The 11397-nt window shown below is 49.5% G+C and overlaps 1 protein-coding gene across 1 annotated transcript in view; it reads left to right on the top strand.

Annotated features, from left to right (window-relative positions):
• The first annotated feature begins 1921 nt into the window (after positions 1-1921).
• SLC9A1 (solute carrier family 9, subfamily A (NHE1, cation proton antiporter 1), member 1) overlaps positions 1922-11397 on the top strand; it is a 70136-nt gene continuing 60660 nt past the window's right edge. The window contains exon 1 of the mRNA XM_008586287.1: positions 1922-3011. Within this exon, the coding sequence (XP_008584509.1) occupies positions 2660-3011 (352 nt within the window). The 5' untranslated portion in view covers positions 1922-2659. The remainder of the gene's footprint in view (positions 3012-11397) is intronic.

Raw genomic sequence — 11397 nt, 5'->3', positions numbered from 1 at the left:
CTCAACCAGTGAGCTAACCGGCCATCCCTATATAGGATCCGAACCCAGGGCCTTGGTGTTCTCGGCACCACGCTCTCCCGAGTGAGCCACAGGCCGGCCTTAACAAGATAATGTTTTTAACATGCACAATATACAGCAATTAATGTACTTAAAATTATTAAATTCATAGCACGCTACAGATGTGAGGGTCTTCTTTCTAACCTGTCAATTGTCTCTGTGACTGAATGTGTAACTTCACGTGGTCCCAACATCAAGCCTACATTTGAGGCCCCCTTATATATGTAAATAAAGATAATGATGCTAAATATATGTGGTGCTTGTCAGGTGCTGCTCTGAGTGCTTCACGACATTGGGTAATAGCTTCATAACAGTCCCACAAGGCTGGCACTCTTGTTGTCCCCCATTATGGAGGAAGAAACTGTGGAACAGTGACTGATTTACCCAAGATCTTATAATTTGGCTATCCACATTACGCAGCACTTGTACTTAATTATTGAACTGAACTGAACCTCTCTAAAATCACTTTGTGTCTTTGAGCTAATACATTGATTTTCTTGGCCTTAATTTACTCTTCTGTAAAAACAGGGACAGTGTTTCAGTAATTTCAATAATTCTCAACCCTAGTTATACATTAGAGCTTTTGAAAAAATATCCATGCATGGCCACTAACTAGGAGCAATTCAATCTAAATATCTGTTCCATTATAGAGCCATGATCTTTTGACCTTACCAATTCCAACCAACACCATAGGTTCAGATCTCACTTCCACTACTGTTGTGGACTGAATTGTGTTTACCACAAAGAATTTGAAGTTCCAACCCCTAGTGCCTGTGAACTCAGTCTTATTTGCATAGGGTCTTTGACGATGATCAGTTTAAAATGAAGTCATCAGGGTAGACCCCTGATCCAATCTGACTGGGTGTCCTTACAAAAAGGCAAAATTTGGACCCAGAGACAGGGAGAACTCTATGTGAAGACTGGAGTTATGCTCAAGGAATACCAAACATTGCCAGAAGGTAGGAGAGAGGCATGGAAGATTCTCCCTCATGGACCTCAGCAGAAACCAACCTTGCCAACATCTTGGTTTCGGACTTCTGGCCTCCAGAACTGTGAGACAATGAATTTCTGTTGACTCAGCCACCCAGTTTGTGGTACTTTGTTATGGCAGCCCTAGCAAACGAATACAACTACTTATATACTAGCTAAGGAACTCTCTTCACCTGTTTCCTCACCTGTAAAATTGGAAGCATAGTAATGTGCCAGGGTGCATTCTAAACACTTTACGGGCGTTATCTCATTTAGTCATTCCATTATCCCTCTGATATGGGCACTGCTACTATCTCTGCTTTACAGATGAGAAAGCTGTGAAAAAGAGAGGTTAAGTAACTTGCTCAAGGTCACATAGTAACTAACATAAGAATATATGCTTCACAGGATTACTGGGAAGCCTTCATGAGACTGCGGGTGTGGATGTGAAAGCGCTTATAGTACAGTATTTTACCCGTGTTAGTTAGAATCTCTGTAGAGTCAGGACTTTTTTTTTTTTTTTTTTTTTTTTTTTTTTTTTTTTTTTTTTTTTTTTTTTTTTTTTTTTTTTGACTGCGGGTGTGGATGTGAAAGCGCTTATAGTACAGTATTTTACCCGTGTTAGTTAGAATCTCTGTAGAGTCAGGGCTTTTTTTTTTTTTTTTTTTCCATCTGACTCTTCTTCCTCTTCCTACACGGTACTTCCTTCTTTGGGCGATAGGGGCCGCTGCGCTGCGCGGGCGTTGACAGATCCCTCTAGCCCGCTCGCCGGCCGCTCGCTGGTGCCTATAAGTGGCAGCGCCGGGCTCAGATAGGCTTCAGTCCGCTACCGCGGGTTCCGGGGCGGGGGCCGGGCTTGGAGCTAGCACTGGAGCCGCAGCTGGACTTAGAGGCGCTGCAGCTGGGCCGGGGCGGAGCGCCGCGCCCTGCCGGGGCCGCAAGGAGGGGCGTGTTGCTGCTGGCCCACCGCGAGCCGCCCGCAGCCCGCGCCGAGGCGCCTTCCCGCCAGGCCGCCTGCCTCCGCCTTCCGCCTCCATTTCCCCGGAATCTCAGCCCGGCGCGCCAGGACCCCGGCCCTTCTCCGGGTGGGGAACCTCCCGGCCGTTTTCTGGCTTCACTACTTCCTCGCAGCGTGGGCTTCCAGCCCCCTCTCTCCTTTTCCCGGACTGGGTCTCACCCCCTTCTGCCCCCTTCCTTTAGTTCAGGCTCCCAAACCCTTACCTTAGCCCAGAGTCCCAGCTCCTCAGCCACTTTCCTCAGCCAAAGATCCCAGCCTTTTCTCTTCCTTTGCCTTGCGTGGGGTCCAGCCTATCCTGTCCCTTCCTCTGTCCCTAGGGCGCAGTCTTCTCCTCCCACCCCCTCTCCCAGGCCTGGAATTCCAGACCTTTTGGTTTCCTCCCGTGGTCCTTCCTGGGTCCTTGTCCCTCTTCGCCAGTTTGGAGTTCCAGATTGCAAACCCAGCCTCCCTACACCCCCAGAGGACTGCTTCCACGAAAATACTCTAAAACATGAACTTTTCCTAGGGACTACCCCAGTCTGTCTTCCCACTTGCTGACCCCCCTGCTACCTATGTCCCAGGTCTTACTCTCACTTCGCTAAGGGTTGAGACCTGCTGGTCTGGGGAAGCAACACGATGCTTCTGTGGTCTGGCATCTGTGGCCTCTCTCCGCCTCGGATCTTCCCTTCGTTGCTAGTGGTGGTAGCCTTGGTGGGGCTGCTACCTGTTCTAAGGAGCCATGGCCTCCAGCCCAGCCCTACTGCCAGCACCATCCGAGGGTCAGAGCCACCACGGGAACGCTCAATTGGGGATGTCACCACTGCCCCACTGGAGGTCACCCCGGAGAGCCGCCCTGTTAACCATTCCATCACTGAACATGGCACGAAGAATCGAAAGCCCTTTCCCGTCTTGGGCATCGACTACAAACATGTTCGCATACCCTTCGAGATCTCCCTCTGGATCCTGCTGGCCTGCCTCATGAAGATAGGTAAGTCCAATTTGCTCTGATGCCGCCGCTGCTGCTACCACTGCCACAAGACTGGTGAGCTTCTTGCCCCATCTCTTACCATTTGAGGCTGCCCAGGAGTAAAGATCTGAACTATTCCTGTAACATAGGCAGCCTTCATCTTGCCTTCTTGGTCCTTCTCAAACTCCAGCTCTGATGCTTCCCAAGATTGGAACCAGTGTCGTGCATGGCAGAGAGCAGTATTAGAGGATGGGATGCTTCTGATGATACTAGGTAACTTCAGCAAGGCTTCCAGGCCTGGCAGGTCTCCTCTGGCTGGACCAGACCCTGAGGGGAGTCAGGCACCCAGCTGTGTGTGAGACTGAGAGAAGTGTCTTCTAGCAAGTGGCACACATTCTGCTCTAGCAACAGCAACCAGTGCAATATGTTACATACTTCATGGGAGGGTGTTCCAGGATGGCCTGCTTGAGAAGTTTGCATATAGCAGGGACCTGGGTGCAGGAGACTTACAAGTATGATGAAACACCAGGGAGCCCCATATTCTCACTTTGCTTCTTCCCCAGAATGTTGTCAGCTTTGCCTGACCAGGCTGGTAGGAGCCCCTGAGTCAGTTTCCGGCCCAGGAATACCATCCTTTATACAGTCTATGGGACAGGGAGTGGAGCGATTGTAGAGGAGGTTGAGGCTTGGTCTGACCCCAGCTCACTCCCAGGTTGGCACCTGGTTATGCCTCAAGGTGCTGTCTGGACCAACCAGTCATGTTGGCCTGCTGCTCAATCAAGTAGAAGAGGTACATGGGGGAGAGGCTAGGGGTGTTCTGGTCTAAAGAGACTTTGAAATGTTCTTTTTTGGGAGAAGAAAACAAAAAAGTTGTTCCCTTACAGAGGGTTGGTCTCCCTGCCAGGTGTGATCGCCCTGTTCTGCTAGGTGATTGGTGGAGCTCACCAGAGCCTGCATAGCCCAGAAGTCCTTGGAAGTGTGTCCATGGGGGGGGTTTGAAACTGCCTTTGCTTCTTTGGCCTGCCCCTAGCTAGTGGAAGGCGTGAGGTCCTGGGATTCTGCTCTTCTCTTTGCCTAAGATTTGGGTTTGGGGAGTCTGAGACTCTTGGCAGGAAACCTTGCAGTCTTCCCAAGGACATGCTATACAGGAGCTGAGTGGTGATGCCAGGCTGGTGTGAGGCAGGCTCAGGGACAAACTGCAGGAGGGCACTGGTGCCTCTGTTTTGATAGATCCAGGAGATGGCTTCCCAATGCAGGGCTTTGGTGCTGAGCTGGTTGCAGTGACAGGGCCTGTACCCTGATGGCAGCCAGCTTCCTGCAAAAAATCAAGGACTGGGCAATGGGAACCATATGTACTGATTGTGACATAAATGCATGACCTTGAACAGCTGGGACCTTTTTCTGCAGGTCTCCCTCACCTGTGAAGTGGGCAAGAATCTCTAAATTTGACCATACCAATTGAGTCATGAAAACTTGTCCTAATTTGTTGTAAGAAACTGGCCGTGATGTGTCATTTGCCTGTGTGAGACCAAGAAGAGATCTCACAAGTGCTGTCTATAAATTGCCTCCTCTCTATAACCCCCTCACCTCCCAACCACACCTGGCATTGTATCAGGGCATTGGGGGCTGGCACACACACTGCAGGTCTCAGTGCCTGCTGTGGGACGATGGCATCACTGCAAAGGCCCTACTCTGGGCAGTCAGAAGTTTGTCCCTTCAGGCCTGATATCTTTAGTCTTGGGGTCAGGCTTGGCCTGGCCTGCTTTGTGACCACCAGAGTGCTGTGCCCAGGACCCTAGGCAGCTGGAGAGCTGAGACGGTGCCATGGCAAGGGTATCCGTCTAGAAGTCAGGAAACCTGGCTTCTCATCCCACCTCCCTCTGTGACCTTGGGCTAATCATACCTCCCTACACATCAGCTGGTCTTTGTGGCCCCTTCCAGGTCTGATATTTCTGCCATTCCACTGACTCAGGAATCTCTGGCAAGTCACTCAGCTTTGGGTCTCAGTTTTCCCATCCTAAAATAAGGAGGCTGGACGTGATCTCCTTTGCAGTTCCAAAAATCTGTTTCTCTGGAGTTGGCATGTTTTGGCTTCTGAAAACAGAGGAGGCCTAGCATCTGGCCATCATGGGGAAGAGTGTGGAGAAAGGTGGCCAAAAGATCTCAACGGTCCCTGTTCAGGTGGCCAAAGTGAAGGCCCATTTTTTCCCCTTCACCTTTGCAGTGTCGAAATCGCCCACCACTCTGCCACTTACCCTACCCTGTCTCAAGAAGCCTATCTGAGCCTCATGTCTAAAACGGGAAATAATAGTATCTAGCTATAGTGCTACCGATGTGATGATGACATAAGTTAATGCATATACAGCTGACTTTGTACATACAGGAAGCGTTCAATGAGTGGCAGCTGCCCCATTAATATTTTAACTACATAAGGCAAATGCGTCCCTGCCTCAGCATCCTACAGTCTTCTGAGGCTGGAGGATTACAAATCTTCCAAACCTAGGCTGCTACTGGATGTCCCTCCTTAAGGTGTCATGGTTTGGGGTGTGTCCTACTGATTTTACTCTTCCTTGAGCTGCCTCCAGTGCTGGTCATGTGGGGAGAGGAGACAGCACTAGCTGTTTGGGGGGATGGGGCGGAGGGCTGAGGCCATGCTCCCTCTGCACAATCAGTTCATGGTTTGGGGTGTGTCCTACTGATTTTACTCTTCCTTGAGCTGCCTCCAGTGCTGGTCATGTGGGGAGAGGAGATAGCACTAGCTGTTTGGGGGGATGGGGCGGAGGGCTGAGGCCATGCTCCCTCTGCACAATCAGATACCCAAGAGCCCGGGAGCTTATTTTGGGGTCTTGCCTATTCTCTCCACATTCCAGCGTGGGCAGGAGTTTCATTGGAGCCCTCATTCTGTCATCTGTGGCAGCTGCTTCCCTTGCCAGGCACCCATCCTTTAAGAATAGAAAGTGCTGTGTGCAGCTCTCGTTCCTATCCCGATCATGGAGCAGAGCCTCAGGTAGACACTTGCAAAGACTGCTGGGTGGGAGGGGCAGCATCAGAGCTGAAGCTCTAGAGCAGATGCCTCTGGGTTCCCTCTTAACTCTGACTCAGTGGGTGACATTAGGCAAGTCAGTTCCCTTCTCTGGGCCTTTTTCCTGTCTCTGACAGTCAGGGATCCTTGCCTTTTCCTTGGCAGGGAAGGACTAGTGGAGTGAGGGAGATTTGGACTATTAGGAGAACTGTGAGAGTGACCCAAAGGCTTGGGGTTAGGTTCATTCCCCACACCCACCCCACACTGTGGTTTGGACCCTGCATGAATTCTTTCTTTTTTTTTTTTAAAGATGACCGGTAAGGGGATCTTAACCCTTGACTTGGTGTTGTCAGCACCACGCTCTCTCAAGTGAGCTAACTGGCCATACCTGTATAGGGATCTGAATCTGTGGCCGTGGTGTTATCATCACCACACTCTCCCAAGTGAGCCATGGGCTGGCCCTGACCCTGCATGAATTCTGCTTTGTTCCCAGTTCACCTGACTCCCAGTCCAGTGCTTGTTCCAAGGGAGAACCTCACTGTAACCCAGCTCACCACTGGCATCCCCTGTGTTTGTTTACCCCTATTACTGACCCGGAATGCCTGGCAGAGGCCTGGGAGCCCATGAAGCAGGTATTCATCTTTGTCTTCTGACCAGGGACAAAAAGGTTTCTTTTGTCCCTTTACATCTAATAGCTTTTGTTAGTTTTGGTCTTTGCAAGGCGTATCCTGCCATTTCCTCCTCAGAACAAGTCTATGAGTAGGGGAGAAAGGGGGCTGTATTGCCCACTTCACATGCATGGATATCAGACCACAACTGGTTTCCTGTAAAAATGACACTAGAACTCACCTCTCCCACTTCTCAAAATGAGAGAAGAACCAACAGCTTAAAGGTCACCTTGAAACTGTCTCAAGAAGCCCAGATGGGACTCTCTAAAAAGAAAGTGACCTTTTTCTCTTTGGGGAAACTGCTGACTGACTGCAGGACAGTGGGAGGAAGGTCAGCCAGGGACTAGGAGGAAAGCTTCAGGTAGGACATATGGAGGGCCCAGGTCGGTCAGATTGCCTGGACTTCATTCCTCTGAGCGTCCACATGGCTCAGCTCACCTTTCTTCTCGTTCCCAGCCAGCCCCATTCCATCCAGATCTGGTATAAAAGAAAGACGTGGGCTCTGCCCTGACACTTCCTCTCAGCACTTGTGTGACCATGGACCTTGGAGTTCATGCACCGCATTTCTCTGAACCTGACTTGCCTTATCAGTAAGGTGAAGATACTGTCTCCACCTTCTAAGACCAAGGTAGAGATTGAGCAGGGGAGGGAGCCCAGCAGAGTGCCCAGCTTATTGTAGTGGCTTTCAGGGCCTGTTCAGATTCCTCCCCTTTTGGAAGGTCTTCCCAGCCCACTCCAGCCACCAGCAGTTGCTTTCCATTTCTCCCCCAAACCCTTTTCTCTTATTTATCCACAAATTTGGCATCAGTCCTAGCCTGCCCTGTGACATCTCCTCTGTTGGGTGTGTGTGTGTGTTTTAATAATAATTACCATTTATTGAGTATCTACAGAGTAGTGTCAGGCACTTTATAAAAGTAATCTCATTTAATCCCTACTAAAATCATATGAGATAAAGGCTATCTCTGTTTAGCAGATGAGGAAATGTCTCAGAGAGGTTATCTTCAGTGATGCTGAATTGCTATTTGTTTTCTGTTTGAGTCTTGGATAGCCTCCTAAAAGGGTACAGCTGCATCTTCTGCCTCTCACATTCTCCTCAGCAGAGGCACACGGCCCTGCACTCGGGAATTGTAGGACTCCCTCTAGGGCTTGGGCAGCTGTCGATGGTGGAAGCCCTCTCCCAAAAAAGCTGCACATGTCTGTGCCTGGCTTTGGGCCTGTCCTCTGTCCCTGTGAATCTGTATGGTGCTCCCAAATCCTGCAGTCAGGCTGTGCCTATACCTTATTCTCTAGTAGTGACCCTGCCTGCCATCTCTCTCCTTGTGCCCTCTCAGTGGTCTGCTTGGGCAGGGGTATACCAGTTAAAGGCTTTCCTTTAGTCAGCAGGGGGTGGCTGACCTTGTGATCTCCTGCCTCTGAGCAGAAAGGGTGCTGGGCTGCTTTTGGTTACCCTCGGGGCCCAGAAGGATCCCCGAGAGGCAGTCTCTGTGTTGGGAACAGGTGGCACAACTTTCTTTAGCCCTGCAAGACTGGAGGCGTTTAATAGTAATTCTCATTAGTACTGTAATTTGTTTCCAAAGCACTTGCGTGTACAATATTTAATTCTGATCTTCGCAGTCGTCCTGTGGGTTAAAATAACAGGTGATATTGACATACCCATTTTACGCCTAAGGAAACCGATTCTTGGGTTGTATCCTGCCTGTGATCACTTAGCAAAGAAGTAGCAAAGGACACAAACAATTCCTGGGCTTCTAACCCAAGGCCTTGTCCTCTTTCCTGCCTGGCCAACATGCTGGACGATTGTGAGGATCAAGAGGAACAAGAGATGCAAGGGGGGTTTATATTGATTTTTTGTTTGTTTGTTTTGGTGGCTGGCTGGTATGGGGGGTAAGGAGATTTTGAGGAGAGTAAATGACCAGACACATCTACATTGGTAACCTGGATGGTTATGAGGAGGAGGGACATCAGTTTCTCCTGTAGGAAGGAAGGGCTGAAGGAGCCAGGTGATCTGGAGCCCTGGCCAGCTCAGCTCCAACTTCTCATCAATCCCTCAAACACACCTGTGTTTGTGTGAAGGCGTATAAGGGCCAAAGTCAAACTTGGGACCGTCCTTCCCAGAGCCTTTGTTGGTGGAGCTTTTGACATGGAGGTCCTTTTCTTTCCCTCAAAATGTTGTAGGCCCTCCAGTAGGAGAAAGGAGAGGCAGGGAAGTGAATTCCAACAGAAAACATGCTGGATGGGGCAGAAGGTCAAGAGACCTGTGATCTGGTCTTAGCTCTTTGTTGCCTAACTGTGTGACCTTAGGCAAAGCACAACCTCTCTGGGACTCTGTTTCCTAATTTGTAATATTTTGTTAAATATTTGCTACCTGTATCAGCTGCCAATTTTTAAACTCCTATTTTGGAGGCTGTGTCAGGCACTTGCACAGCTAGAAAACGTTGGGGTGTAAGCTCAGATCTGAGTTCTGTGCTTGTGTCCTCATCATCATGCTCTGACTCTAAGGGCCTTTTCAATTCAAAAATTTAATTTTTCCCATAATTGTTATGAACTGGGAAGGTTTAAAGATTCTGGTATTTCAAGTCATGGCTGCTTTCTGTGGATCACTTCTTAGGTTTGGGGGAAAAACTGTGACCCACTCCAAGTCCCACAGTGAAGCACATAGCCCTCCTCAGGTCATGGCATTCAGAAACACACAGGGGGACAGGGAGCTGGAGCTGAGGGACCCCAGGCTTCCCTGGGGATACCAGCCTGTACACAGCTGGCTGGCCTGCCTCCTTCTCTCCCTCCTCTTGTCCCCTCCTCCCTGCCCCCTTTGCTTCTGAGGCAGTGAGAGAACGCTTGCTGAGCAAGCCCAGGATCTGGGTTATTCCTGAGTCATCCATCGCCTGTGTGGGCCTCATTTTGCAGCACTCACTCCCCCTGCAAGTGTCTGAGTCAGACATGTCTCCCCAAGGTTGTCTGCACACACCACACTGGGCCAAACGGTCTCTTTAGATGCAGATAAACATCAACTGATACTTTTAGGCAGCCCTTGATTATATGTGGGTATTTTAAATCTTATAGGCAAATCTAATTTTAACTGAACTGAGTTTTGGGTTGGGCCTGGATCAGTGGGCTGTCCCTCTTCCCTGGGATCATGCTGACTTCATTTCCTCCCCGCTAAAGCTCATCCAACATGCAAGGGCAGTTTTAGGGTCTCTTAGGCCAGACCTGAACCCTCTAATGCTACTTTCTGAGAACCTGTAGTTCTCCCAAAAATCTAATTTTAACTGAACTGAGTTTTGGGTTGGGCCTGGATCAGTGGGCTGTCCCTCTTCCCTGGGATCATGCTGACTCCATTTCCTCCCCGCTAAAGCTCATCCAACATGCAAGGGCAGTTTTGGGGTCTCTTAGGCCAGACCTGAACCCTCTAATGCTACTTTCTGAGAACCTGTAGTTCTCCCAAATCACCCCAGCAACTCTTTCCTAAAAAGATAAGCAGCTCTGACTGACATTGAGAATGAGAATTTCTCTTCCTTCCTGGGCCCCCTTTGCTGTCCCATGGGGGTACTTACCCCCAAGCCCAGACTGGTCCTTCCATAGTGCTGAGCCTGTTTGAAACCAGGCCACCGAATGCGGAGGGGTGACATCACAGCTGTGTGTAAGACAGAGCCCACAAGTTCACCAAAACAATAAATAGCTAACACACCCATAGCACTTGCCGTATGTCAGGTAAAATTTGAAGAGGCTGTCTTTGTGCTGGCCAGCAAGGACTAAGAGCAGCTAATTAAAAGAGCCTGGGTCAAAGAGGCAGGTCAGCTGGTATCAACCAGCAGACATTTAGCATACGGCCCATCAGGGAACTAAGAGTGAAACCCACACCCTCTTCATTAGGAGCTTGGAAGCTCAGGATAAGACATTGATCCCTGCTTAGGTGTGCTTCGGGCTGGGCGGACTCCTGGCAAGAGGCAAAGTACAGAGGGAGCAAGCAGTCCCTGAGGGCTGGGGTGGTTAGAGAAGGTCTCTCAAAGAAGGTGGAACTTGAGTCTTGAAGGGTGGAAAGAAATTAGATAAGCAGGCTATACTTAGTACATGGTTCCCATAAGAATGTAAGCCCCTTGAGGACAGGGCCTTTGTTCACTTTCTTGTCTGTGCCTGGCACAGAGTAAGGGCTGCGTAAATATTTGGGGAATGAATGAATGAATGAATGGGCAGGTGACTGACTTCTCTGTAGAGATAGGGTCCATATGATTGAAGCCTTTGGGGCAGACAAGAAACCTGTTTGACTGCTTAGAGAGGAGGGAGAACAAGGGTTGGAGAGGCTCCTTGGCGCCAGACTGAATGCCAGGCCAGGGAGTTTGAGCTTGGAAAGTGACACTTACAGAGTGATGCTTTAGGCGTCAGTTGCTGTTTAAGTGGTGCTTGCTGCAGCCGCCTCCCTTGGCGTGGCTCTAATTGAGGGTGTACAAGGGTATTCTCTCTGGACTGGGTGGGATTTCTCTGGGAAGATCTGGGCCTATTTGGTCTGCCCCCAATTTATGTAAGTAAAAGCGAGATACCAGAGGTTCCTTAGGGAGCTGCCGAGAGCCCTAATTGAATTGTTTTTTCCGGGAAGATTCCTCAAGCCATAAACTGCACTCTGACTGTGAATTAATGAGACCGGTGACCATTAGAAGGCAATCTTGTTTATTTATTTATTTATTTATTATTATTATTATTATTCTTTTTTTTTTTTTTTTTT

This window comes from Galeopterus variegatus, unplaced genomic scaffold (assembly GCF_000696425.1).
Source record: "Galeopterus variegatus unplaced genomic scaffold, G_variegatus-3.0.2 Scaffold109, whole genome shotgun sequence".
Taxonomy (NCBI): Eukaryota; Metazoa; Chordata; class Mammalia; order Dermoptera; family Cynocephalidae; genus Galeopterus; species Galeopterus variegatus.
The sequence above is the reverse complement of the archived record's forward strand: the minus strand, read 5'-3'. Positions and strand labels throughout refer to the sequence as shown.